At 56.7% G+C, this 27,974-nt stretch overlaps 10 protein-coding genes across 10 annotated transcripts; 5 read left to right on the forward strand and 5 right to left on the reverse strand.

Moving 5' to 3' along the window:
• Positions 1–897: 897 nt before the first annotated feature.
• Positions 898–4,142, reverse strand: LTR77_010783 (uncharacterized protein; the record flags this gene model as incomplete). Its single annotated transcript, XM_064808000.1, has 2 exons — positions 898–2,083; positions 2,131–4,142. The coding sequence occupies 2 exons, from the start codon at positions 4,140–4,142 to the stop codon at positions 898–900; spliced, it is 3,198 nt and encodes a 1,065-aa protein (XP_064653722.1).
• Positions 4,143–6,755: 2,613 nt separating this feature from the next.
• On the reverse strand, positions 6,756–10,173 carry PIM1 (ATP-dependent Lon protease pim1; the record flags this gene model as incomplete). The annotated part of the gene is made up of 2 exons (XM_064808001.1): positions 6,756–6,932; positions 7,006–10,173. The coding sequence occupies 2 exons, from the start codon at positions 10,171–10,173 to the stop codon at positions 6,756–6,758; spliced, it is 3,345 nt and encodes a 1,114-aa protein (XP_064653723.1).
• Positions 10,174–10,617: 444 nt separating this feature from the next.
• LTR77_010785 (uncharacterized protein) lies at positions 10,618–11,383 on the forward strand (the record flags this gene model as incomplete). The annotated part of the gene is made up of 2 exons (XM_064808002.1): positions 10,618–11,209; positions 11,280–11,383. The coding sequence occupies 2 exons, from the start codon at positions 10,618–10,620 to the stop codon at positions 11,381–11,383; spliced, it is 696 nt and encodes a 231-aa protein (XP_064653724.1).
• Positions 11,384–11,450: 67 nt separating this feature from the next.
• Positions 11,451–12,073, reverse strand: LTR77_010786 (uncharacterized protein; the record flags this gene model as incomplete). Its single annotated transcript, XM_064808003.1, has 2 exons — positions 11,451–11,719; positions 11,839–12,073. 2 exons carry the CDS (start codon positions 12,071–12,073, stop codon positions 11,451–11,453), a joined length of 504 nt encoding a protein of 167 aa, XP_064653725.1.
• Positions 12,074–12,485: 412 nt separating this feature from the next.
• On the forward strand, positions 12,486–15,469 carry MTR10 (Nuclear import receptor; the record flags this gene model as incomplete). Its single annotated transcript, XM_064808004.1, has 2 exons — positions 12,486–12,713; positions 12,776–15,469. 2 exons carry the CDS (start codon positions 12,486–12,488, stop codon positions 15,467–15,469), a joined length of 2,922 nt encoding a protein of 973 aa, XP_064653726.1.
• A 605-nt stretch (positions 15,470–16,074) lies between these two features.
• LTR77_010788 (uncharacterized protein) lies at positions 16,075–16,731 on the reverse strand (the record flags this gene model as incomplete). Its single annotated transcript, XM_064808005.1, has 1 exon — positions 16,075–16,731. The coding sequence occupies one exon, from the start codon at positions 16,729–16,731 to the stop codon at positions 16,075–16,077; it is 657 nt and encodes a 218-aa protein (XP_064653727.1).
• An 809-nt stretch (positions 16,732–17,540) lies between these two features.
• On the forward strand, positions 17,541–19,790 carry AKR1 (palmitoyltransferase akr1; the record flags this gene model as incomplete). Its single annotated transcript, XM_064808006.1, has 3 exons — positions 17,541–18,925; positions 18,980–19,092; positions 19,147–19,790. 3 exons carry the CDS (start codon positions 17,541–17,543, stop codon positions 19,788–19,790), a joined length of 2,142 nt encoding a protein of 713 aa, XP_064653728.1.
• Positions 19,791–20,100: 310 nt separating this feature from the next.
• On the forward strand, positions 20,101–21,312 carry LTR77_010790 (uncharacterized protein; the record flags this gene model as incomplete). Its single annotated transcript, XM_064808007.1, has 1 exon — positions 20,101–21,312. One exon carries the CDS (start codon positions 20,101–20,103, stop codon positions 21,310–21,312), a length of 1,212 nt encoding a protein of 403 aa, XP_064653729.1.
• Positions 21,313–21,915: 603 nt separating this feature from the next.
• On the forward strand, positions 21,916–22,928 carry ROT1 (Reversal of tor2 lethality; the record flags this gene model as incomplete). Its single annotated transcript, XM_064808008.1, has 3 exons — positions 21,916–22,063; positions 22,122–22,456; positions 22,545–22,928. 3 exons carry the CDS (start codon positions 21,916–21,918, stop codon positions 22,926–22,928), a joined length of 867 nt encoding a protein of 288 aa, XP_064653730.1.
• Positions 22,929–23,385: 457 nt separating this feature from the next.
• On the reverse strand, positions 23,386–26,031 carry LTR77_010792 (uncharacterized protein; the record flags this gene model as incomplete). The annotated part of the gene is made up of 1 exon (XM_064808009.1): positions 23,386–26,031. One exon carries the CDS (start codon positions 26,029–26,031, stop codon positions 23,386–23,388), a length of 2,646 nt encoding a protein of 881 aa, XP_064653731.1.
• Between the last annotated feature and the right edge of the window lie 1,943 nt (positions 26,032–27,974).

Consider the following 27,974-nt stretch of genomic DNA (forward strand, 5'->3'; position numbering starts at 1 on the left):
ATCCGGTAAGACCTCCTCCTCCTTCCTTGTGTCCTCAGTACGCCCGTTCTAACGCACGCGACCTAGTTCAAATCGGGTGTGGTTCATCACGTGACAACGTGCTGTCATCTTCTTTTGGTCCTGGTGGAGGTGCGGGTGGTTGGGGGGAGGTATACCATCTTGTGCAAGGAGTTGAACAACGTTTTGTGGCCGATTCGCCCTTTTTGGTCTGTATTCGCCTTTTTCGGTCTGTAATGCACTAGACCGGGTTAGAATGAACGCCGGGACCAGATGTACGCAGCCGCCTGAGGTCCATGGACAGACATGTAGTTGCACTACCTGAATACATGTATGCAGGTAACCGTGGTTCTGCCAACGTACGTAGTACAATCATATGCAGGTAGGCGTCGAACGATGAAGCGCAAGAGGCCTTTGTCCCACTAGAATCACCACATGTCCTGCAACACAACAGCTTCCATTGACAGCGACAGTCAGGTTGATCCGAATGATACATGGAAGTAACGAACAGATGAGGTGGTGGCTCCGTAGCATTTCTGTAGAAAGCATGCTACAAATACCTTAGCGATACCGTGTTCGACTGCTGCGGGTCGGAGAATCGAACGACTGGCCCCGGCGATGTAGATACGGCCATACGCTCAGGTCGTTAACGATCGAGGGCAGGAATAGTGTCTTCTCGGAACAAGGCAAACGTAACAACTACACAGGGACACTGTTATTGGTCTGTCGTATATCGAGCTGTCTCCAAGAGCTACATTTTTGTACAGACGGCCTCAGTGTAAGGTCGTCGACAAACGAAGGGCAGGGACACTGTCTCCTCAGAACAAGACGAAGGTATCCACTGCCTTGGCCAGTGTTATTAGGCTGTCATATTTCGAGCTGTCTCGGAGAACTACACTCTCACCCATCCCCCTTCACCACCTCATCCTCCTCCGTCCCCATAATCCCAATCGCCCAACTCAACCTCGCAGTGCCCTCCGTCGGCACCAACCGCCTATCCGCCTTGTCTTGCTCAACCGGCCGCATGTTCGGGTCCAAGTGCTCCCAACTCCCATTCAGCCGCGGATCATCACTCTGCACTTTCCTCGCGATCCTCGTGTACGGCGGTCCTCTCCCCGCAGCAGCAGCCTTCACCCACGCCGTCTCGCAGCCATTCGCGATGAGCTCGGTGCTGCCCCATCCGGTGAGCTGGGCGATATCCTTCAGCCGTTCGACGGTGTAGCGGCGCTGTTCGGCGTCTTGGTATTGGATAGCCGCGAAGAACGTCGCCATGCTGCTTTCGGAGAGAGCAGCGCCTAGACCGGGGTTCAGAGACTGGTTGAGGGAGGTAGGAGCAATCCCTGCCGTGATCCGGCCGATTTCGTTGGCGAAGAAGTGGGTCTCACCGGCGGCGACCGCGGCGGCGGCGTGCGCTGCAGGGGGCATGTTGGGATGCGAGCGGATGGCCATGATCATGGCCATGTGGTAGATGGCCCAGATGCAGCCGATGTCGTAGCTGCGGTAGAATAGGGCAGAGCCGAAGGGAGTCGCCAGCGGCGGCTGGTAGTCGGCAGTCAAAGGCTTGAAGCGGTCGCCGAGCTTGCTTGAGAAGGAAAAAAGGGCAGTGCGAATGCGACCGTACTCTTGCATTGCAGCTTGAGTCGCGGCATTGAGATCGACAAAGTCTTGTGGAGAGGCTGCTTCCGGGGTTGGGATTTTGTTGGTGTGGAGGTTCCTGTAGGACGACGGCATCTGCACGTTCTGCCGCGGCGGAGGTGCCATACCAAAGAACTGTGGACCTTCTGGAGGATTTGCAGCCGCTGGTGGTGGCCCGGAGAAGCCTGGATGACTTGGTGGCTGCCCACCCCCCGCTGACACAGGTGTCGGAGGAGCTGCCTGCGACAGGCCGGGTATATTCGTGGCCTGAGGTGGCCGCCACTGTCCGCCATTCGCTTCCATAACTCGCAGTTTCCGCGTACGGTCCCTGGCCGAGAAGTCCGCGATCCGTCCAAGCAGTAGTATTAGGTGGTCAAAAGTCCCATAGACGGCATCGGCTTTGCCGAGTGGTGCACGTGGAGGGCAGTCAGTCCAGCGGTTGTAGTTGTGCCTAAACACCGTTAGCATGCATCGAATTCAGTCAAAGGAATAGCTTACATAGGCGGGTTGCCGCTGATGATGCTCTGATACGCATCTTGCTTCAAGAACCACCAATACAAATCCCTCAGAATCTCAAAACTATGCAGATCCAGAGGTTTTGGTATGGTCTCGCTGGCAGTCAAAATCTGTCCGTGCGCATCATACTTGACCTCACGCCCCGACAACTCGCTCACCAGGCGCTCATCGACGTCGTGAATCTGATCGAGAATCTCACCTTGCGTTTGAGACATGTTAGAGTACTTTCTCTTGCCGTTACGCGGGCCAGCTCTTTCTTCCTTCATCCGCCTGAACTGCTTGGTCATTGTGCAGAAGTCTGTCTCTAGGAACAACTGTTTGGCGCCCATGAGGTGTGTATTCCACTTGACGTGATCGGCCGTCATGACCTCATAGAAGCCCAAAAGCATCGACGCTGCTATCGTGGGTACGGCATATCGTTGCTTCTCTCTGGCGACGCTAGAGTGGATTCGTTTCAAGGCCCAGGCGTAGTGTTGGTAAGATGGCGTGTCAGATGCATTCGTCAACCTCGCGACGTGTAGACTTGCAAGAGCAAGCATAGCGTGCAGCAGACCCTTGTTCTTCAATGCCACTTGCGGCATTGTGTATGTCCAGAGGCCCTGCTGCGAAAATGGTATCTGACCTTCCGTGAAGAGCATGGACGTATTGCGTACCTGACGCTCGTAGATCGAAAGCATGGGGCCCGTGACCGCGACGAAATGGAAGAAAAGCCGTGCGGTCGCCTCGTTGTTCAAGGGGTTCGCGACTTCGTCAGGCCGGTAGCGGTCCAGCATGCCCGGGTAAATGAACGTGTCGTATCGACGTGTCTGCGGGTCCTGTATGACAATGTTGTTCGCGTTGATGATGCTTTGGAAAGACAGTTGAAGATTTTGCTCTCCTGGTATTGCCAGCGACATGCCTGAGACCAACTCTTCATCTGACTTTACGTCGTAGTACTCATCATCGTACGTCTCCACTGCCGCTTGTTGGAGAAATCGTGTTGGTGTTCTTGAGGATTCTGCATGGTCTTCGTGCTCGTAAAATTCCGGTGCATCGTAGTGAGGTGGAATCGACGTCTGATGATGGGTGTATTGTTGGTGGATGGGTTGTGGAGGAGCGGGCGGGGGTCGGTAGTCGACAGGTCGACACAATTCAGGACGTGGTACATGACCATTCGTAAGCCATGGTTGCGGTGAGCCTTCGAAAGCTGTTGGATGACTTCCAGCAAGGGTTCGCGAAGAGTGACTTGAGCTCGGTGATTCGTGAGGAGGCATGGTCAAAGGCGTTGGCGGAACGGTCTCCCAGCTCTGTTCCTGTTTCATGGTGGGCGCTGGTGGCCAGTCGGTTGGTGCGTATCTTGGAGTCGGCACTTGTGGTGAGAATTGCATAGACCCGGAAGGATACATGGGCGCGCCTCCAGGGACTTCCCACCCCGGCGTCGTGCTATGGAGTAGCGAAGTGTTGTGTAGGGGAAGGTTGTGTTGGGATAGCGTAGTGCCCTCGGAACGATATTGCATTGGTATCTGGGTCTGAGGCACCTGATTTGCGGGTGGAGTTGGTTGTTGAGGTTGATACTGAGGCTCCTGGGGATGAAAGCCATACTGCTGTTGCTGCCCACTGCCGAAGAAGAACATTGGTTGTTGTTGATCGGGTTGTGGTGCTGCAGCATGGCCATACTCCATGGCCCACGGGATCGCGGGACCTAGCGCTGGACCTGCTTGGAACGTGATATGAGTCCCGCCATGGGGACCAGGTTGGAAGTCGAAGCTGGGAGGCTTGAACACAACGCGCTGGTTGTACCCTTCGCAGTTGCGCTTGCTTTTGATGCAATTCCTGCAGATGGGCCGCTCCTCACCGCATTTGATGCGGCGTCTGCGGCATGTCAGGCATCCGGTCTTTGTGCGCTTCCGAGACAGTTTCGCTCTCAAGGCAGCCTCCGCTTCGGATGTATCTGGTTGTGTTGGGAAGCTGTCATTTGGCTGACTCGATCCCTTTGAATGCTTGGAGGACGCCATGAGGGCCCGCGGTCGAGATTCAATGCGAGGTGGGTGTAGCGACTTCACTCGGCCATGTGCATCGTCCAGAATATCGTTTCATCAGGTCCGCGTCCTGTATGAATCCACTCCGGACCCCAGTGCCTGCTTCCAGGTTCCCGCCGTACACTCACAGGCAACGCCGGGAGTGCCTCTACATGCGCCAGCAGGTGAGGTACTCGATTCGCGAACAAGGTTGAGCCAATTGAGCGTCCGCCTCATACGCTACCTGCATTGACTCCCAGTCTGCTGCCACAACGTTGCGACTATCGGTATGTATGCGCGTCAGACACTCTGGTCTATAGAATGGTGTATGCGGCGCTCAATGTTGGAGTTGGTCCTGCCTTGGTGTAGAAGGACAAGAACAAAGTCTTCGCAGAGACAAGACAGCGGTTGAGCAGAGCCGCGATGACAGACCAGCGGCAAGACTTTCTCTTGGGGTTCACCCCTCCCTCCGCACGGCTCTAAATTGGGACTGGCTTGTGCTCGATCAAGGTGACATGATTTTTAAACAAGACCAAGGCTTGAGCCTTGCGATAGCGTGGGCGGGGAGCAGGAGGCACGCCGCACGTCAGACGCAGCGTGGAATCGTGCCAAACTTGCCTGCACAATCAGGACGGCAGGTCGCATGCACTGCACAAACCGGAGTACGGCAGGGCCCATTGGAGTTGATTCAGAGTAGCACCCAGCGCCCTGGTCGCGAAGACGATGCAGGCAACGGGGGCTGCTGTTACTTCCTATTCCGTCTTGAAGCGGCACTCCTTCAGCCTTGAACCCCAGAGATTGGGCACTGACAATCAGCCACGAGTTGGATGGTTTGGAGGACACGGAAATCTTCGGGACGCGAATCGGGTGCTGGTTGCGAGTCCGTGTGCCGAGTACTACAACGGTCGTTAGACGGCAACATCGAAATCTTTGGACTTGACTTCATTCACGCATCGATCGGGCTGTTGTCGTTGAGAGCTTGTCGCGCGACAAAGGCGATCAAAGTAGGCTCATGATCGACGACGGGGAAGCAGTCTCGCACCGCATGGCGATCCACGCACCCCAGCGGCCGGTAGAGGCGCTCAAGTGGCGGCGTGGCTGGCTGAAATTTTACACTGGTGCCGCCTCGTTGGGTGATGCAGTGGGAGTCTTGGAAGAACCTAACCCCGAGCTCGAACGACGCTGCAGGGACGAAGATGAATGATGTGAAGTTGCAAGGCATCTTATCGTTGGATCAGGATAAGGGACGTATCATCTTTCTCTCATCAAAGATGGGATCAGATTCGCGTCGACCAAACGGGCGTGCTGCAGCACCCATCACCGACTGCAACTACCCCGTTAGGAAGGTAGGAACAGAACCTGATCGTGAACAAGGAACGAACGGAGCAACGACGTTAAAAGGCTGCGATCAACAACATAATAATGTGACAGTTGCAATGATAGACAGAAGATCGAACAGTTGCAACATACTTTGGGAACTGAAGGGATTAGCATTTCTTTCAAGCAATCCGCAGACCTTCAATCGCCGGGCACGAGGAGCGTGGGGTGCAGAGGCAATCGCAGGCGACGGCCATCCTGGTCTGCCTGCGTGTCGGTCCCGAACTATTGGGGCGGCATCGTTGCCGGCATCGATGGCTTGCCGGCCCGAGGCAGTCGGCGGGTGCGGAGCTATTGTCAATAGTAACGAAGTATTGGCCGTCGTAATTAGCTGATATTGAACTGCGGCGAGTTGATATGAGGCAAGAAACCATGAGAGCCAATCGAAGGTTGCACTCTTGAAGTGTTCAGGATTGGGTACCCATGTCAAGCTGATTGATGCAAGGCTCAGGCAGATTTGCTATCGTGTTGGTGGATCGAGTAGCGCTGTAGAGGACGCAGTAGTGAGAATACTGGAGCGTGCTTACCTCTGGCCATGATGTCTCAAGGAAGATGAGGTCGTTCCATGAAGACACGTTCCCAGTTCGTTCAACGTCAGAACCGGCCACAAGCTCAAGCAGCTCCGGGGTTGGGTCTACGTGCGGACAATCCATGGTATCCTGCTCGATGGCACCTTCACAGCGTCTTCAACTTAACGCTCCCATCCTCATCTCGACCGAGCTGCGCCCACATATAATCCGCCGCTCTCTCCATTTGCTCTGTATCCACAAGCCTTCCATTCGTCTGTCCATCAGGCAGACCATGGAAGAGCAACGCCAGACTCAACGACTTCCAGACCAACTTGTCATGTGCCCGAGAAATGCTGATGGTTGCCGCCAGAAGGATACAATACCTCCATGTACACCGACTGACCAATACCTCGATCATCCTGACAACAAGTATGGTAGCCCAGGTAAGCACAGTATCGCCCCATAGACGACGAGATACAAGCATGCACATGCACGTCATACACGTATATACAAGAGCGGAGCATCTAAATTCTCTACACCACCTCCCGTCCGCGGCAGCGCGTACATATAACCCCATCCAAAGCCGCGCGCGCCATGCTACCGTTTAATATTGCCTTTCCTTTCAAAGACGCCTTGCAAATGCTTCTGCCCACAATCACCCTTCGTACAACAACTCGATCCAGCAAAACGCTTCCACCCGCGCTGGCAAGATGAGACGGGAAATTTAGTTCAACAACTCCATCTCATCCTCCCTCTCCCTCTCCCGCTCCTCTTTCGACGGCTTCGCCAGCTCCTTCTTCCACAACCCATTCACCGCCGCCTCGTCGACGTCCGGGAACACGAGGTCGAAGACGTCTTTGTACCAGTCGACGGGCTTGCCCTCGATGCCTTCTTTGATATTCTGCAATTTCATTACGTCAGCAATCACCTCACCCGATCTCACCCAGCCATGGGGGGGGGGGGACTAATCTCACCTCAGGCAACTCAATCCAGTCCCCCTCATTATCCCTCGGGAACACCACCATCCTTGCCCCGGCCCTGCGCGCCGCGACCGTCTTCTCCCGCAATCCGCCGATCCGCAAAACCTTCCCCGTCACCGTCAACTCCCCCGTCATCGCAATGGTGGGATCCAGCTTCCGATCCAGTCCCAAAGACAGCAGACTCGTCGCCATAGTGATGCCCGCCGAAGGCCCATCCTTCTGAACTGCGCCTTCAGGACAGTGCAAGTGGATGCGCGCTTTCTCGAAGAATTTGTTGCCTGGGTAGTGCTTCGCCATCAGGCCTTTAGCAAAGGAGTAGGCGATTTGCGTGGACTCTTTCATCACCGCTTTGAGGTTGCCGGTGCGCTCGAGACCCGGGCGAGAGGAGTGGGAGAGGGCGTTCTCGAGAATGGACTCGACGTACAGCGCCGCGCCGCCCATTTGCGTCCAGGCCAGTCCCATCGCTACACCCGGCGGCGTAGCGTCGTACAGGCGGTCGGAGGTGAAGATGGGCGGGCCGACGTAGTCTTTCAAGTTGTCCTTGTTGATGGCGACGTGGACGCTGGAGGGGACGTTGAGGGCGATGCGCGGCTGCTCGGTGGTTTCTTTCTCGATCTGGGCTTGTTCGGGGGTGTCTTTGGGGTCGGTGGTGTCTTTTTCGGCTTCCTGTTGGGCTTCTTTCCCTTCGACGGTCATGGCGTTGGATTCGGCCATGACGCCTTCTTCTTCGCCGAGGTCTTGGATGATTTTAAGGGCGGATTTGCGGTAGACCTTTTCGATTTGCTTCTTGAGGTTTCGTACACCAGATTCGCGGCAGTAGCGGTTGATGAGCTCCAGGATGGCGTCCTTGTCGAGGTTCACGTCAACCTCTTTCAGGCCGCTGAGTTCTTTCGCTTGAGGTGAGAGGTACTTGTCGGCGATCGCCATCTTCTCGTCGCTCACGTATCCGCTCAGCTCAATCATCTCCATGCGGTCGAGCAGAGGTCGGGGAATGGTATCTGTCATATTTGCCGTGCAGACGAACAGCACCTTGCTCAGGTCGACTGGCACATCCATGTAATGATCCAAGAAGCTCGAGTTCTGCTCCGGATCCAGCAACTCAAGTAACGCACTCGACGGATCACCCTGATGCCCTCGCCCAATCTTGTCGACCTCGTCGATCAACACAAGTGGGTTCTCTGTCTGGCATTTCTTCAACGCCTGGATGATCCGACCAGGCAGCGCACCAACGTACGTCCGCCTATGCCCCTTGATCTCAGCCACATCAGTCAATCCACCGACACTGAAGCGGTAGTACTGCCTGTTCAACGCCCTGGCAATCGACTTCCCGATGCTCGTCTTGCCAACACCAGGCGGGCCGACCATACACAGGATCTTGCCTTCGACCGTACCGCGTAGCTTGCCGACGGCAATGAACTCCAGTATCCGGTCCTTGACATCTTTTAATCCATAGTGATCTTCATCCAGCACAGTCCTCGCATTCTTAATACCAAAGTTCTCAGCACTCCGCTGACCCCACGGAATTTGTGTTAGCCAGTCCAGATAGTTCCTCGTGACATTGAACTCGCTCGCCGCCGGCTCCAGATGCGCAAGCTTGTTGATCTCCTCGTCAAACACCTTCTTAACCTGCTCGGGCATCGCCAGCTTGTTCGCCTTCTCCTTGAACCGCTCCACCAGCTTGTCCTTGCCATCACTCTCGAGGCCGAGCTCACGACGGATGCCCTTCATTTGCTCCATCAACCAGTATTCCCTTTGGCGTTTCTGGATCTTGCTCTCGACGTCTTTGCTAATCTTTGAGCTAAGCTGGGCGTTCATGTGCTCTTTCTTGATCACTTCCAGTGCCTTGCTGAGTCTCTGCTCGATGTTCAGGCTGGCTAGCACGCTCTGAGCCTCTTCCATCTCGCCTCCACTGACTGCGGCAGCAAAGTCGGCAAGCTTCGCAGGCTCATCTGCAATGTTGGCCGCAGACTGCGACATGGCGAAGGCACTGACATGGTCGCGGAAGAGGTGGTTGTGTGCGCCAATCTCCTTGCACGTATTGACGATCTCCGAGATGAGAGCGCGAACAGTGGGCGCCTTCTTGTCGAACGGCTCGTCGGCGAGGTTCTCGACCTTCACGAGGGATACAGGCCATGTGCGCAGGAAGCTGGTAGGGTCGTACTTGGGCTCGAAGTCGATTGACTTCTCGTTGGTGTCCTGCGCGGCGGTAGCTTGTTCCTTCGCCTGCTGCTCTTCGAAAGAAGCTACAACATCCCCCTTCTTCGGCTCATCCTTGCTCTCAGCCGACTTGTCCTGCTCTTCTGTTGGCGCCGCTTCAATAGTCGCTTGTGCTGCTTGCTCAGCTTCAGGCGCAGATGGTGGTCCTCGATGCGGCGGTATCAGCTCGCTCAGCTTGATCCTCCGATGAGGGTACAGCACAGCCTGCAACGCCCTATCCCCATCATGTCCCGCCGGGAAAGCTCCCGTAATCTGACAAAACGTCCCAACATCGTAGACCTCGCTCGGATCATTGATGACATCCTGACTGCTCTCCTGGTCCTTCAGCAAAAATGCGCCCACGTAGCTCTGGCCCCTCTTAAGTAGCTCCTGCACCGCGGCAATCACGTTCGGGTCTCGGATGGTGATGGCTTTGTAGAAGCCGGGGAACAGTGGTCGTTGCGCGATGGGGATTGCCATGACTTGCGGGTACACATCAGGTACCTGGATCTTCGTCAGGCCTCGCTCCTGGCCCTTTCGCTTCCGCCCACCGCCATCTCCTCCGCTGAGTCCAGAGTCGCCACCAGCGCTCGCGGCCTTGCCATCGCCTGCGCCGGGGATGGGTGTTGGCTCTGATCGACTCTTCGCCTCTGCGCTGTCGGCCTCTTCCCGCGGTTTGTCGGTCACGTCTTCCTTGCGCTCTTCCTTTGCCTCTGCGTTATCCTCCTCTGGTGGAGGCGGCTTCTCTTTCCTCCTCGCCGGCGATGTAGAGAAGTCTCGTGACAGTGGCAAAGTGGCCTGTAGCGGTCTTAAGGACGATCGCGATGCTATCGAGACAGGCGGAGGCCGTTGCGCTGCTCGTAGCTGTGCCTGGCAGACCCTACATGCTTGTATCGAGGTGCTGTATGATCTCCGAGAGGATTGCTGGAGAGCTGTCCGCCATGGCAGCTGTTGCCCGTATACCATGCTCGCGGGGATTAGGTAGTATTTCGAGTGAACCACCGAACAGGTATAGTACAGGCGATCAAGGAGAAAGGTTACAGCAAAAGTAGAAGAGGCGCGATGGCGAAGGCGGAGTTAGGATGATTGATCCCAAGAGTGATTACCAAATCTGTCCTCGACTGCTCGACGCCGACGTATCATGCGCGTCAGTGATCCTTTAATGCAACTTAATCACTTTTGGGCTACCATAGACAATTCTCCACCACAGGTTCTTCTATACTTAATCTTGCCGAACATGAGACGAGCGATGGGAAGGTAGCATGTCGAGGAGTAGTCGAACGCAGTAGCTCGATTTATTCCCGGACTGGATCCATGCAGCGATGTGCACTCCGTCCTCGCCATATCACTTCCACTCGTACCACAACGACTCCGGGACAATTAAAACCTAGCCTCCGTCCTCTGGCAACCATGGCCTCAAAACAATCCAAAGCCGACCTCCGAAAACAAATCAAAACCACCCTCAAAACCCTCTCGGAAGACCAAATAACCACCCAATCCCACCGCGCCCAACAACAAATCCTCTCCCTCCCCCAATACCGCTCCGCCACGCGCCTTTCAATCTACCTCTCCATGCCCGCCGCCGAAGCCCAGACTTCCCAGTTAGTCCGACACGCTCTGGGCAATGACAAACAAGTCTTCGTGCCGTATATCCACCGTCCTGAGGGCGCGAAACGGAAGGTCATTGATATGCTTCGCCTGCATTCGCTGGACGACTACGAGGGGTTGGAACGGGATAGTTGGGGCATCCCGTCCCTGCCTGCTGACTCGGTGGAGGGGCGGGAGAACGCTATGGGTGGAAAGGGATTGGGGGATGGAGATGTAATGGAGGCCAGTGGAGATGGGGAGGGCAGGAAGGGGGGAGGTGAAGGGACGTTGGATTTTGTTGTGGTGCCCGGGGTGGGGTTTGATGAGGGATGTAATCGGCTGGGGCATGGAGGGGGGTTTTATGATGGGTGGTTGAGCAGGTGGTGTTCGGATGGGACGAGGAAGCCGTATCTTGGTAAGGTTTTTGGTTTGAAGGGTGTTGCAGGTTGGATGCTAACTTGGAGTAGTTGGCTTGTGCCTTGCAGAGCAGATGTTGCCATCTGGACAGGAGATCCCGATCACTGATAACGACTGGATCGTGGATGCGGTCGCCGTTGGTGATGGACGACTACTGACTTTAGACGACTGAGTGTGAGCGGAAGTGCTTGTCGTGATTTCTGTGAATTTGGTGGCTACTTACGTTGACCTGAGCTCGCTCATGCTGCACCCCCACGTGCGGGGAGATGGAGCAAGGTAGCGCATGCTACTGCCACGTATCCAGTCCAGTCACCAACGTAATGCGTTGGCTGACGGTGGCACGCATGGTCCTTTTCGCGCTCGAAGCTTGCTTTCCATTCGATTTCTCCGCCGTCCATCTGCCATGCCATGCCCGCCATGCCCGCCACACTTCTTTTGTCCTGCGCATAGCTTGCCGCATGCTTCAATGCCCGTTTCCGACGGTTGACCAAGCCTAGGTAATCACCTCCTGAATCAAACACACATTATCCCCCTTCAACAATATCTGCCCTATTCACACCACACACATTAGCACACCCTCTCCAAACCCCCATCCCCCCCTTCTCTCAATCATGGACGTAAACTCACCTAACTCCCTCCTCGCATTCTCCGGCGCGGGATCCTGCTTCGTCGGCTGCTTCACCTCCACCGCCTCATCAATCACCAGATTCATAAACTCGTCGAACCCCCGGATCTTGCCCTCGATGCGCAGCCCCGTTTGCTCGAAGAGCCAGACTGCCACCGTGGCGTGTGATTGTAGGAGCTTGAAGATGAAGTTGATTGGGGGAAGGAGGACGCGGCGTCCGCCGCCGCCCGGGGGCATGGTGGTGGGTGGTGGTTGGTAAGAGTTGGCGCGTGAGATGGGGGTGGTCGCGGGAGTGGAACGTGTGCGATGGTGTATTCGTAGTGGTCGCGCGCTCTTCTTCTGTCGTGAATGGCGCTGACAATGGCGTGGTGAATGCTGAGTTCGAGAGCGGAGGTCGGTGGAATTTTGTTGGACGTCCAAAGCTCGTGAAACTCTAAATTTGCCAAGACTTGTGAAGATGCGGGAGGAAGCCTCGTTTTAATGATGTTGTGCCACTCTCCACCCCTCCATATCAACAATACCACGAGCCACTACGATCGCCAGTCACTCCTTTACCTTTCCTTCTCGGTGACCAGAGCATGCTGATGTTCCAGTGAGCCTACCACCACCACCCACGTCGAACCACTACGACCCCCTCACCCCACCAACCATGGCAGCGGCGGCGACGATGAACGGGCAGCAGGCCTTTGCGCCAGTCCTGAATGCGCTCGCGACAATGCAGAGCCGGGTCGGCGACAACCAGAAGAGCCAGGCGCATTCCTACCTCGAGCAGTTCCAGAAGTCTTCAGAGGCATGGACGTCCACATTCGCCATGCTGCAGTCATCCGAGTCGAGTGACGAGGCGAAGTTATTCGCGGCGACGACGTTGAAAGGGAAGGTAGGGTAAGATGCAGAGGCCACGGCTGCGAGGCTACTGACTGATGTGCTTCATTGTGGCAGATCATATTCGACTTCCACCAACTACCACGAGAGTCTCTGCCCCAGCTGAGAGATACATTACTGCAACTACTCGCCTCATACGCCAAAGGGCCGAAGCCCATACGAACGCAATTATGTGTGTGCCTCGCCAACCTCGCCATTCAGATGCTAGAGTGGAAGGATGTGATGAGCGTGGTGGTCTCGACTCTCGGCAGCGATCAGGCGAGCATAGCGTGTGTGCTGGAGTTCTTGCATGTGCTGCCGGAGGAGGTGACAGAGGGAAGGAAGATCAATCTCACAGAAGATGAGCTGTCGACACGGACGACGGAGCTGCTGGAGCAAAATGCGGCGCAGGTGTTGCAACTACTCACACAATATGCGCAGTCCTCGGATGCGGCGTCCAAGGACCCGCTGCTCATGGAGTGCATCACATCGTGGCTGAGAGAGGTACCTCTGAATGAAGTGGTGGAGTCGCCGCTCATGGAGGTGATCATGAACGCGGTGCAGTCGGATCAGTCGTTTGACTCGGCGGTTGAGACGCTGTGTGCTGTGTTCAAAGAGACTAGAGAGGTGGATGCGAATATGCCCATGATTAAGGCGGTCTTCCCACGGTTAGCGCAGTTGCAGCCTCGAATCCAGCGATGCGCGGAAGAGGAGGACTGGGAGACGTTCAAGGGCATCACAAGGATATTTGCGGAAGCTGGAGAGGCGTGGGTCATCTTGATCGTGCGGGAGCCGGATCAGTACAGGGGGTTGGTGGAGTGCATACTGGAGTGCTGCGCACGCGACAAAGAGCTGGATGCGCTGTCACAGACCTTCAACTTTTGGTTTGAGCTGAAGCAGTACATTACGCTGGAGAGGTACATGGAGGCGCGGATTCAATTCGTGGACATCTACTCGAAGCTGGTAGATGTCATGCTCGGCCATCTCGAGTTTCCCGAAAGTGAGAAAGCAGATATCTTCGATGGCGATCGGGAAGCGGAGGAGAAGTTCAGGGAGTTCAGACATCAAATGGGAGATGTGCTGAAAGACTGCTGCGAGGTCATTGGCGTGACAGAATGCTTGACGAAGAGCTACAACCAGATCGAGAGCTGGGTGAACACCTACGGCGCGCAAGCCCACACAAACGCGATACCGAAATGGCAGAAGCTGGAGGCGGCGCTGTTCAGCATGCGAGCAATGGGCCGGATGGTCGAGCCGGATGAGAATATCATGCTCCCGAGACTCATACCACTAATCGTGCAGATACCGGACCAGGATAAGGTCCGCTTCCAGGCTGTTATGGTCCTCGGACGTTATACTCGCTGGACGTCGAAGCATCCGGATACTCTGCAGGACCAGCTCAACTTCATCATGGGCAGCTTTTCGCATAAGGACAGTGAGGTGGTGCGGGCGGCAGCGCTGAGTTTCAAGTTCTTTTGCGGTGACTGTGCGGATTTGTTGAAGGACTACATGCCGCAGCTCCAGCAATTCTGCGAGTCGAAACTCGATGCTCTACCGTCAAGCAGTCAGGAGGAAGTCACCGAGGGCGTCTCCGCAGTGCTGGACAAACAACCGCTGGACACGCTGTATTCCTCCTTCAAGATGTGCTGCGACCCTATCATCAAGCGATTAATGGCGATGGCGCAATCAGCGACAGAAAAGGAGCAGAAGCTCGCTATTGCTGACAAACTCAACCTCATCACAACCATGGTATCGACGGTCATCCCCACCGTGCCGCCAGGACAACCCCATCCGGTAGTCCAATACCTCGAAGAGGTCTTCCCCATCATCGCCGCCATCTCCGAAGGCTTCAACGATTTTGTGCCCATCATCGAGCGAATCTGCAGATGCTGGCGCTACATGGTCCTCTCCTACCGCTTCCACACCGCGCCCCTCCTCCCCCAACTCGCCGAAAAGCTCTCCGCCGGTTTCTCTTCTAGCCGCCAGGGCTGCTTCCTCTGGGCCACCGACAGCATCGTTCGCGAGTTCTCCGACGTCTCCGAAGTCGTCACCCAGCAAACCGTCGACGCCATCTACACCTTCTACGAACAACAAGTCACCACCTTCCTGCGCACCCTCAACGACCTGCCGCCCGAACAACTTCCCGACGTCATCGAAGACTTCTTCCGCCTCACTACCGACGTCTTACTCTACCACACGCCGAAACTCCTCCTCTCCCCGCTCATGTCCACCATCCTCCAAGCCGCCACCACCTCCCTCACCCTGCTCAAAGAAGAACCTTTAATGGCTACCCTCCACTTCCTCCGCGACTTCCTCGCCTACGGCGACGAACACGCCCCCGCCTCCCACTTCGACCTGGACGGCCAATACCGCAACCGCACGAACCCCCCCGAGATCCGCGCCGCAGTCCACAGCCTCAACTCCACCCACGGCGAAGCCATCGTCCAGCGCTGCATGACAGGCATGATGTACACCTTCCCCGCCGACTGCGTTCCGGACGCTTCCGGCGTGCTCCTCGCGCTGTTCCAGCTTATGCCAAGGGAAACCGCGCAATGGGTTGGGGGCACGGTGCAGATGTTGCCCGAGGGCAGTATTGCGCCCCAAGAGCAGGAGCGGTTGCTGCGGAATGTGGAGCAGCGGATTGAGAGTGGGGAGGTCAGGAGGGTGAGGGCGCTGTTGCAGGATTTTACTAGTGGGTATCGGAGGAGGAATGTTGCGCCGAGGGAGGGGTTGGGGAGGCTGGAGGCGGTAAGGTTTAGGTTTGCTGGGTAGGCATGGGAGAGGGAGGGGCGAGCGAGGTGGTCTTTGGTGTTTGGGGGAGTCAGAGGGGGAAGGTGTTGAGTGGCGGCTTGATGTGGGTCAGACAAGTGGCATGAAGAGATTGAGATGATATAGCGAATGCTTAAGTAGATAGATGGTATTTGAGCATGTGAGATGACCTGGGGGTTCGCGAATCGCCTGCCGGACTGGTGAGTCAGTAAGCTTGTATCGCGCTCTAAAACCCCTCAAATGTCGATGCCACCGAAGAAAGCCAGTCATATCAACAGCACTACAGCCTATTACCCAACCCCTATTCCTCGTTTCGTCGCTCAAAAACCCGACGAAGTCATCCTATCCCTAAACTTCACTACGTCGTGCGTCGTCCGCCTAGGAAGAAGATTCAAAAGACAAGTACCTCCCGGGGGACATTGGCGCGAAACTACCTGCTTGTATGAATAGTCTTCTTCCTGGGCGGATGAGATAGTCCCCTCTTAGCAACACACCGTCGACATGGAACAGCATTCACTTCAAAAACATCGAATCATCAGCAAGCCCAAACGCACAAACTAAGCAACGACGCCTCCTCCCAACACCGCACCCATCCCCCCTCCAAACCCTCACTCCCCCTGACCTTCCCTCCGGTCCGAGAAATAAACCCCTACATTCACCATCCCCCCACTCCCAATCGGCACCTGCGCCACCGTAACCAGCATCATCTCCGCCGGACTAATCGCCATATGCTGCGGAATATCAATCATCCCACTCCCCTCCATCCCCGCCGCAACCTCCCTCGCCACCTCCCTCGCTTTAGCGAAAGCCTCGTCTTTGTCCAGAAAAGACCCGTGGACCTGCTTATCCTTCATCGGCAGGATCACGGACGGATCGTCGGGTGCGTGTGGGATGAGCTCGGCTAGTTCCGTGAGGATGGCGGAGGAGGCGACGTAGTACATCGGCCCCGGCATGCGAGCGCGAACGGTCGGGTTCGCTTCGCGGAGGATATGGCAGGTGCGCACGCGGTTCTGGTCGTTGTGGACCGGGGTGGTGATGGATTCGATGTCGATTAGCGTGCCGGCTTGGACGGCTTCCGTGAGTTTGTCGCGGGCGCGGAAGCAGGAGGGGCCGAAGAAATGGTACATGTCGTTTGCCAGCTCGAGGGGGGTGAAGTAGGGGCCGGTGAGGCGGATGTCGTGGAGGTGGGGGATGGATTGGTGGAGGTAGTAGAGGTTGGTGTCGCCTTTACCAGTCGACGAGGCCGCTTCCGCGCCTATTCTCATCTTCACAGTGGTCCTGCAACCCCCCAACTGGCTCTCGCCCGAGGGCATACCATTTTTGAGGATTGGGCACTGGAACTTGTGCGACGGCCCATGAGCGCGCTGACAATCGCGCGAACAGTACGAAATGCTGTGACAACCCTTGCAGCGATGGAGACGCCGGCCGAGTTCTCGCTCGGTGGAGTGGCATTCTGCGCAGGAGAGGTTGGAGAACTGGTCTTGGGTGGCGGATGAGGCCATTGTGTTTGGTCTTTTGTCTTTCGGTAGAGAAGGTATAGGGAGGAATATGAGAGAGACTTGAGGAAGGCCGAATGTTACCTACCGTACTCTACCTGGGTTCTTATGTTTGTGCTCTGTACTTCCTGGTGTCTTCGCCATGGTCCGCAAGCAGGCAGATCAGGAGGGGTTGTAGCACCGCGTCGTTGCTCAAAAGACTATGAAATTGAAAGACAAGACGACACGACATGGTAGCATGCACGCCTACACGCGTTAAGTGCTTGCATGAAGAAGATACTTGTCTTACGCCACCTGGCCAGAACGTGTGCGGCGACTAGGATGCGTCTTAACAACGCTCAAGGTGTGAAGCATGTCTCTCAAAGCCAATTGACTGAAATCGTTGTATGCTAGAAGGACAAGTATGTTAGAGTCGAAGAGGTCAAGCTCGGGATGCAACGCATCACGCCTTACTCAGCCACGACGACCTCGAGCATGCAACTCACTCCGCCCTCCGCCCCTTTAGATACATCTCAACAATGCAACGACTACCCGCACAATGATCCTCCGACACTCCCCCCATCGATAACCCACCAACCATGCCCTCCCGCACGCCCTCCGCCTCCCCCAGCGACGATGGCAGCTCCGACGGCCTGGCCAAAGTCGAGCTTAGCGACCTAGACTCCAGCCCCCCACCCCCCCTCCCCGTCGAGCAAGACCTCATGCAACTGGCCCGCCTAGGCGAACTACGCTCCATCCAACGCCTCTTCGACACGGGAAAATACACCGCCCGCTCCACCGACGACCAAGGCATCACCGCCCTTCACTGGGCCGCGATCAACGGCCACCTCGCCCTGTGCCACTTCCTGCTGCAGTCCGGCGCGGACGTCGACGCTAGGGGCGGGGACGCGCAGGCTACGCCGGTGTTGTGGGCGAGTAAACGGTGTCATCTCTCTGTCGTCTCGCTGCTGCTGTCGCATGGTGCGGACCCGTTGATCCGCGATGATCAGGGTTACAACCTCTTGCACTCCGCTACGCTAGATGGGAATGTCTTCCAACTCGTGCTCCTGCTGCATCAACCCGACATCCCCGTCGACGTGCCCGATGCGTCAGGGCATACCAGCCTCATGTGGGCAGCATACAAAGGCTTCGGCGCATGCGTGGACGTCCTGTTACGATGGGGCGCAGATGTTCACGCGACGGACGAGATGGGTTTTACAGCGCTGCATTGGGCTTTGGTGAAGGGGAGCTACGGGTGCATACAGAAACTGGTGGAGTTAGGGAGCGATCGGTTCGCGCGGAGTAAACCTGTCGAAGGACAGACGGAGGGGGATAGTCCGGCGGCGACGGCCGCGAAGATGAAGTCAGAAAGGCAATGGCACAAAGCGCTGGTGGACTCGGGGTTTGATGAGGAAGGGAGGGCGATGGGGTTTCCAGTACCAATGGTGAAGGATCGGAGATGGTTCTTCAACCGCTTCTTCTTCCTCTGGCCATTCGCGCTGGGTGGATTACAGCTCTGGATGCTCGCGCACATGCTCGTCTGGATCTCGGTCCCGGGCGTCCTACTCGTCGGCTACGCCCTCCAAGCCCTCGTGCAAAAGACCCTCCGCTGGGCCCCCGCCGACATGAAACACATGCACCGCACGCCCTTCCTCGCAGGCATCTTCGCCGGCACGCTCTTCTGGGTCGGCGTGCGGTACGTCTTCTACATCCTTCCCTGGACATTGTCGACGAACATATTGCTCAACTTCGGGTTTATGATAGCTTACGGCTTGTGTGCATATTTCTACGCGTTGACGATGACGGCGGATCCGGGGTTCATTCCGAAAGGTGGGAGTCGCGGACAGACGAAGAACACGATTGATGAGTTGGTGGAGCATGGGGCTTTTGACGAGGTGCATTTTTGCACGGCGTGTATGATTCGGAAGCCATTGAGGAGTAAGCATTGTAGGCGGTGTGGGCGGTGTGTGGCCAGGGAGGATCAGTGAGTTGCACTACAATTGGAAAGTGAGTTTGGACGGAGCTGACGTTGTAACAGCCACTGCCCGTGGGTGGACAATTGCATTGGGGTGAATAACCATAAGCATTTCTTGCTCTACGTTGTGTTCATGATTGCGGGCATTGGACTGCTGGTCCAGCTTACGATCAAATGTAAGCGGTTCCTTGAGAATCATACGTGTTGAGCCTCCACTGACAACACGGCAGACATCGAACGCCTCCCTGACCCTCCTGAGCTCAACTGCGCCATTCTTAAAGATCCACTCTGCGCTCCTTTTTCCCGAGATCCCATGACCATCATCACGAACGCCTGGGCCTCGCTGCAGCTCACCTGGACCTTCATGCTGCTCTTCGTGCACCTCACGCAGGTCGGCCGAGCACTCACAACCTTCGAGACAATGAAAGGCCATGGTCAAGTCGGCCCGCTGATGACTGCAATGACCACCGGCTCTACCACCGAAGGCGCCCAAGTCGGCCTAGCAGGCTCAGGTCCAGATCCAGTCGGAAGCCACAAGCACGGCAAAAGCAAGAAGAAAGAAGGCTGCCTCACGCAATGGAGCCGCCTGCTTGGGCTGGACGCCTTTTACACGATCGCGTTCCAAGGCTACAAGGGCGCTAAAGACCGCGAGACGCCCGCCGCGCGGAAACCTTCGAATCCTTTCTCGAGAGGTGTGTTCAGGAATTGCCAGGACTTCTGGATGGATGGGCCGATCTTTGGCAGGAAGCAAGATGGTCAGGCATTGTTGGGGGGTGAGCGGGTGGATTATACCGCGCTGTATGATGTGCCGAGGGGCGGGATGAGGTATCGAGGCTACGAGTCTGTGCCTGCGGTGGAGGAGGGCGTTGTGTAGCGTTTCTAGCGTGTGATACCCCTGATTTCATTGCTCTGTATGACATGCATTCACGTGCTGTATCAATAGGAGGTAGTGAATTGAGTGCGTGCATAGGTAAGCAAGAGCGAGCAGGCCCAGCCCCGCGATAATGCAGGCACCGCCTAGGCTAGCCGCTCGTCATCCCACCTTGCTCTCTGACTGCACCTGCATGTCCTCTGCCACCCGTTTGTCCTTCTTCAACCGTGTACACACTTCCTCCTAAACCGTGACCCAATTCACCATCACACCAATACGAGCATGTCACCACAGCTTCGACAGTAACACAGCCATGCCCTCACCCATCAAGTCCCTCATCGCCCGCATCCGAAGGCGGAGGAAATCCGATATGCGCTCTTCTAGTCAGCAGCAGAACCACACCCTCAACCACGACTCACCGTCCACCAGCAGCAGTGAACACGGCCAGTCTTCCTCACTCACCCAGCAAATGGAGGGTCTCCTGCTCTCCACGAACCCGTTCAGCACATCTCGTGAACCATCAGCAGCAGCACCAGCAGCATATCACTTCGGCACCTCCCAGGACTTCACCTTTGATTTCAAGCCCGCTTCGCCGACAGAAGAATGGCCAGGACCCCCCTACGACTCCAACGCCCGCTTCGCACCAGGCGTCTTCGACAAACCCCGCTCCCTACGACCGAGGAGCAAGTTGCGATCGCCTAAGCGGAAGCTCTCGCAGCACGACACGGCCAACTCTCCTCGCGTCGCTAAAACCCCACCGGCCAAACCGAGCGCAGAGAGCAAACACAGACCGACTTCCCGCCCAATCCAATACTACGGCACCCCACCCCGCCGCGAGCAACCCCTCCACCTCCTCACCCTTCCCGGCGAGATCCGCAACCAAATCTACCGCCTCCTAACAGTGCGTCGGGACCCGCTAATCGCATGCTTCAAACCCATCATCCGGCCCCACACCTCCTCCTCGTCGAGCATCGTGATCAAGCGCTTCCCCCGCGAGCCCTTGCTCGCCTTGGGCTGTCGACAGTTGCGGGATGAAGTCCTCTCGACCTTCTACAGCCGGAACAGATTCGTGATCCGCCAAACGGACAACCTGGATCTGAAAGCGCACTCACTCTTCTGGCCGTCGGAGTTGAAGGGATGGACGCCGAAGTGGGGGATGGCGGGTTCGCTGACGCAGGTGGAGGTGGTGTTTAATGCGCGCTTGCCCGGGGGTGGGAAGGGGACGAGTGCGTTTGTGCTGAAGCGGGCAGGGGACGGGGTGGTAAGGTTCGAGCACAGGACGGAGGTGGAGGAGTGGTGTATGTGCTTCGATAAGCGGTTGCTCAAGACTTTGCGCTCGGAGCATGGTGAAATGGCTGGGGCGAAGGACCTAGTGCTTGTGGTCGAAGCGCTGATTCAAAGGCGGAAAGAGTGCTTAGAAGCGGACGAAAGCATGGTAGGGACGGGCAACAAGTTCCGGCCAAAGGGTTTGGAGTGTGAGGCATGCGGGAAGGAGGTGGTGCGGATATTGGAGAATGGGCTGTAAGCACTGAACCACTCAAGCGGGAGGAGGTTGACGTCTGGCTGAGGTTTGAGCGAGAGCGGTATTGAGGGAGGTGGAGGTTGAGGGCGATTTGGCTCTGCACGCGGATATGAGGGATGAGGTGATGGTTGCTCTGCTCCGCTAATGCTAATGCTCTACGACGCATGAGGGATGAAGAATGGGACGAGCGATGAGTTGTTGGCTGCTTGCAGAGGTTATGAGCTTTATACCATTATTATCATCCCTATACTTTGGGCGAGGTTCAGCTGTTGTTCCGAATGCGCCATACTGTGTCTATCACTCTAAACACCTGACGATGGTAGTAGGAACTTCAAGTGTTGACCCTGTTCGTTGCTGTTGCTGTATCGATCTTGTCTCAGCCCTACGACGCCGCCACGCCGCGCTAGAAACTTGACCCCTGCAGCAACGCCACACCAGGAACACGCAGGGCACCTGATCTCACAACATCCCGTCTCTCCCGTTGCGCAACCACGACTACACAACAACATCCACCTCACTCGCTCCACCACCACCACCGACACCGGCTACACACCACCCAACCACCAACCACCCACCACTGTCGCTCAAGAAACCCCCACCGCAGCGATGCTGCTCTACTACTCCCTCGCCGCCTTCCTCGCCCTCGTCGACTCTGGCAATGCCCAGTCCTCCTCTGCCGCGCCAGCAGCAGCAGCAGCAGCACCGTCCGGTTCCGGGGCACCTGCGACGGGCTCATACCCTACTGATCTCGTTGGTGAGTAACGTCGCCTGTTGAGGGGAGTGACGTGAAATGCAATGCTAACGGATACAAGGGACGTGGTCGAGTAAATCCCGCTCCGTCCTCACCGGCCCCGGCTTCTACGACCCCCTCAACGACAACCTCCTCGAGCCCGACCACACCGGCATTTCCTACTCCTTCACCTCCGACGGCTACTTCGAGGAAGCCTACTACCGCGCCAACGCCAACCCCACCGCCCCGGACTGTCCCTCCGCGATTATGCAGTGGCAGCACGGCAGCTGGACGTTCAACGCGGACGGGAGTTTGAAGCTGGAGCCGCTGGCGGTGGATGGGCGGCAGTTGACGAGCCAGCCGTGTAATTCGGATAATAGTATTTACTTACGGTATAACCAGACGGAGACGTTTGAGGTATGTCTATCTACACCAACTCCACCCCGAAGCAGGAGGAGCGGTATTGAGAGAGAGAGTGGGACGCGGTGCTGATACTACTACGCAGAGATACTCGGTCTACACCGACCCCTTCCACAACATCCCCCGCCTCGACCTCTTCCAATTCGACGGCTCCCCGCTCATGCCCCTCTACCTCATCTACTCGCCGCCGCAAATGCTGCCCACCACCACGCTGAACCCCATCGTCAGCGCCACCGCCGCCTCGAACAAGAAGCGCAGTGAGGGAGAAGGAAGCAAGCACGAGAAACGCGGCGGCGACTTCGCAAACGAAGTCCCGATCAACTGGAAGTCGAAGCTGGAGGCGCGGCCGGAGGGTGTGGGCATGGTCAAGGCGATTAATGCGGAGAAGTTGTGGTGGGTGGGGTTGGGGATGACGGGGTTGGGGGGGCTGTTGTATTTGGGGCCCAGGCGGATGGGGATACAGATTTGAGAGGAAAGATATCGGAGTGGAGGGGTTTGTACAGCATGCATAAATGAACGGGGCGTACTGGGTTTGAGGATGTGGTTATGAGGGCGTTATATGGGGCAGGTGGATGTGTTGAGGTTCGATGGGTTTTATGCGCTTATTCGGCGAAGAGGTGGACTGGGGGTTTGAGATGCATAGATTTGACTATTGAGACTTATTCGCAGGACCATCTCTGAAACAGAGCTCAGCTTGGTCACTGTCCAGCCCGGTCCCATGAATCTCAAGTAAGTCAATCTTTCCATGCCATCTTGCTCATCCCGAGCCGCTTTTCATGTCTTCGCTGAACTCCATGCCACGCGATTTCTCCTCTCCCTCATCCTTGTCTCCTCACTCACCAATCGTCTCCGTCTCCGTTTTCCAGAAGTCGCATCCCTGCTCAACATCCCCCCACCTCATCCTCTCACTTCAACCACCTCACAACCTACCACACCCCCTTAAAGAACTCCCCCGTCCTCATCTGCCTCGCCATCTCCTCATCGCTCATGCCCCATCCTCCTTTCTCTTCCTTCTCCTCGCCCTTACCCTTCACACCTCCATCACCGTCCTCGGCTCCGCCCTCCTGACCACCATCGCCCTTGAAGTCTCCGCTGCGCACACGCATATGCGGCGCCACATACCTCTCGCCCTCCCCGCCCCTGAACCCGAAACCGGTCTTGCCACGCCCTGGCTTCGCTTTGGTGAAGGAATGCTGCATGCGCTTCGCCAGATCCAGGTCTCCCGTGCCGTTCGCTGCTGGGGCTGGCGCTGGTCCCGGCGAGGGTGGCCGCGCTTCGCTCCATGCATCCAGCAAAGTGGGCGTCGGGGTCTTGGTGGCGTGGGCGGGTTTGGTAGCGTGCGAGGGTGTGACGACGACCGGCGGCTTCTGCTCCCAGGGCTTGTGGCCGGACGTGTGCGTCTTGGAGGTAGCGGGCTTGGGGGTCGCGGAGGCGGAAGCGGCCATGGCGCGGACTTGGGATGGGGTTTTGCGGTCGGTGGGCTTGAAAGTGTTGGCTGCGTCCTTCACTGGCGCAGAGGAGGGCGCAGCAGCAGGCTTGACGGTCTCTACCCCATTGACACCCGGCTTCACGACCTTCCCACCCACCGCCGGCCGGGCCTTCTGCACACCCGCCCCTGATCCCGGACTACTCTTCCTCCCCGCCAACGTCCCCTGCAATCCCGGATTCCGCCTCAACCCCTCTAGGAAACCGACAAACCCCTCATCCCACTCCACACACTCCAGATACTCCCACCACAACCTTAACCCGGGCTCTTCGTCCGCGTCGGCCTTCCCGAAAGCCTTCATCAGCGCCTCGGGCGTGAGCAGCGCGACTTTCAGCTCGGCTTCTTTCTTCCACCCTTTCAACTCCAAGGCATAAGCGTCGAGGGATCTGCGTAACCTCTTCTCGCGGGCGGATTCCTTCTTCGCGTCCGTGGCTTCGCTCTGTGCAGCCGCGTCACTAGGGATCGGACCGGGATACGCAGGCTTAGGCCAGAAATGCTCCATCAGCGTCTCTGTCACCCAGGCCGGCCGTCCGGGGTCCGCGAGCTGCTCGGCCCAGAAACGCCGCACGTGCTCCGGCACCGACTCCATCACGCGCTCGAGGTCGAGTTTGTCGCTGAAGCGGGTTTGGGAGTAGTTGCCGAAGTACTCGTAACCGTCCCCGCCCTCGCGCATCACAAACACCGGCACGTGGAGGAAATTTTCCTCCCCGGGCGCTTCGCCTGACTCATGGATGCCGGAGTTGAAGAACGCGGTCAGTTTTGCGCCATGCTCGCCTGGACGAGAGGGCAGGAACGGTTCGTGCGCGGCGTCGAGGAGCCAGTAGGATTTCGATGGCAGTTCCGAGGGGCCGGAGATAAAGTGGAAACCAGGGGAGTACTGGGTTCCGCCGAGATTGTGCGTGAGGAAGTCGTGGGTATAAGGTTGGAGGGTGAGGGAGGTTGCGGGGACGGGGATGGAGGGGCCCATGTTGCGGACGGCGAGGGGGAGCCAGGAGGATTGGGGTGGTGGGTGGGAGGCGGTGACTGAGACGGCTTGGTAGGCTTTGTAGAGGGTGCGGCCGTCGTCGCTGCTCTCGGATTTGGCGGCGTTGGGCTCGTTGTGCCAGTCGTCGAATTTGGTCGCGGCGTTCGGACGGCTGCTGTGGACTAGCTTGCTGACTTCTTCGGCAGTGTTGTCTTTGGTAGCCTTGGTGCGGCGAGCGGGCATGTGCGTCGGTGTGTCCTCGGCATCGCTGAAGGTCTTCCTGTTGTCCAGTTGCTGCACCATGACAGGATGCTCGTTGGTGTTGGGGAGGAAGGCGTGGGCGTCCTTGACGTGCTCGAGCATGTTCTCGACAGCCTCGAAGCACTTGCCACAGCATGCGAAGTCCGCCTTGCCCACTCCTTCTCCGGCGCTGATGCTGTTGCCTACCGCAAGCATCTTCACACCCCTCGTGCCCATCGGCGAGTCCACAGCAACGACTGCACCGAACTGCTTGGCTTGCTCACGCAACTTCGACGCCGCATTCTCGAAGTCGTTGGCCTCATTGAGGTAAGCCTCGGCAATGCCTTCCTTGCTGAAGTCCTTGGTAGCATCCTTGAGCTGCTGGCCATTCTCCTCCGCCCAGCTGGTGCGGGACAAGGCGCCAGCTTGCTGCTGTCCGCCCTTCACCTCCTTGCGAAGTTGGTCGATTTCGTCCTGGAGGGCGCGGATGTCGTTGGCAGCAATCGTCTTCACAGCCTCGATGGTCTCGCAGTTGTCCTTGGTCTGGCGCTCGAGGGTGGTGATGTCTTTGGTGTGGTCGAAGTGATTGTGTATGACGAAGTTCTTCACCTGGCACAGCTCGTCGGTGGAGATGTTCTCCTTCTCGCCACTGTAGGGTGGGGTCGGAATGGCTGTGGGGACGTTCGGACCGTTGCGGTATGGTTGCATAGCCATGTTGTGCGGTTGGAAGCTTGGTGTGGATGGGTTAAGGTGGTAGTTGTGATGCGCGTGCGGCGGAGCCTGGTTGTGGTTGCGATGGTGAGAGCGTGGACGGTGTGGGAAGTCGGAAGGGTCGTTGGATGCCCACTGGCTGTGGGAGAGGGAGTGGTGAGGGTAGGCCATGATGCTTATATGGCTGCGTTCTGAGTGCTTGTGATTGTGAGCACGGGCCTTTCCAGAAAGGTCCAGCTAATAAGAGCTGGATAAGTGAATGAAGAGAGGCTCGTGATCCGCTGGTGATAAAGAATTGCTGTGGCTGATTCGAGTAAAATGTGGTCCGGAAAGGCAAAAGAACTGACAAGGAAAGAGTCAATAGCCCAGTGAATAGGATAGAATTGTGACGAGACTCGAGTTGACTCGGAAGCAAAGCCACCCAGCTGTAGGACTATTGGTGATTGAAGTGGTGCAAATGTGAGTAGTAGACTGTTGGTGGGTTTCTCCTCGTCGGATGAGCAGACCGGGTACGGGTTGGCAACTGCTAATGGTGAGACTTGTAGGAGTTGTGGAAGTGTTTCGAAGAGTTGGAAAGGAGGTAGAAGGTTGATAAGCGGAAGAGATGTCAGGGGTTAGATGAATGAGTAGAAAAGCAAGATCAAGAATGATGGTCTCAGAAGTGAGAGCGTGCGTTCGTTGTGATGAAGCATTTTGAAAAAGTTTGAGAACTGAAAGTGAACTGAATCGTGGCGATGAACTTGAAATGAACACGTGCATGTTCAAGTGAGAGGGTTGTGATGGCGTGCGAAGCATATGATCAAAGTAAGCAATGTCAATGATACACGCCCGATGTGAGCCCTCGATAGTGAGCACGAATAGCTCAGAAGTGAACTTTGAAAAACTGTCCAAACACATCTGACCTTCGTTGCTCGCCAGCACATACCTTTGTGTGATACATTTGGCCACCAACATCCTAAACTCTCCGGCAGCGGGAGCTGGGACAGGGAGCCATACACTTTAACACTCCTCCGCCTCGAGCAACTTCACATAGCGCAAGGTACCAGGCTGTATTCAAGCGAGCGTCGACCTCTCCTCGAAGTCGCGAGAACGACACGAGCATGCGCCGGCCCGAAGAACCCGAGGGGCAATCTCGACGGCCTTCGACATAGCTTTGGGTACCGGACCGTCGCGAGTAGAACTCTCTTCTTCCAAAGCGAGGTGTATTCAACCGATACCAGTGCAAGGGTCGACGAAGGTCCAGGGAGGAGCAGTTCGGCCTTCCATCGGGACACCAGTCCGCAAAACCGCTGCCGGTGTAGCCGCGGCGCAGACTCGAGCCGTACTGATCGAGCTGCAGCAGTGTCGCAGCATCTCACCGTCTAGCATTGATACCACGAGAACCTCCACGCGAATGCGCAAGGTGCAGAGGGTATTATTCCGCACGCCAGCTCCAAAATGGTGAATTGGAAGAGTCGGTCCAGGAAAGAGATGTATTGAGTGCATCCAGGGTCGCGGTCAGCTTCCACCACCAGCCATTCAAAGTGTGGAGTATTGGTCCGGAATGCGAGAAGGATGGTGGATGTTGCGCTCGCATCCTCTAAACTGCTGCCAATTTGCGCCGTCTCGGCCGTTCATGCTGGCGGTGGACTTCGAAAGGTTCCCTGCGGTCGTGGCAACTCATGCAGAGCTGTGACACAAGCATGCTTGGGTCGTATGGCCCCGCCGTGTGTGCGACACATGCTCGTGTTCCTCCAGAAGGTGTGAACCGTAGAATATACCGGTCCGGGCCTTCGAAGGATCCAGCAATATCGGGGGTGAAGTCGGTCCGGTAACTCTGTACGTACCGAAAATGAGTCGCATGATCTTCGTTACCCGGAGCCAGTGTTTGATCGGCGTGACGAAATTGTCGGATGTTCTTTGCTGGGCAGACGTCGGACCAAAAGCATATCGTAGACTTCGTCGCGCTGGTGCGAAGACGTTCGCCAGGCCTTCGCCATGCCACCCTCCAGCGCGAGCACATGCCACTACCGTACATTCCTGTGTAGCCATGGCAATGGTCTTGCGGATGTGGTGATGCTGACTGTGTGTCGTCAAAGGGGAAAGGTAGGAAGGTGCCAAGTGCTTGAACAGCT

This window comes from Saxophila tyrrhenica (assembly GCF_035928015.1).
Source record: "Saxophila tyrrhenica strain CCFEE 5935 chromosome Unknown scaffold_27, whole genome shotgun sequence".
Lineage (NCBI taxonomy): Eukaryota > Fungi > Ascomycota > Dothideomycetes > Mycosphaerellales > Extremaceae > Saxophila > Saxophila tyrrhenica.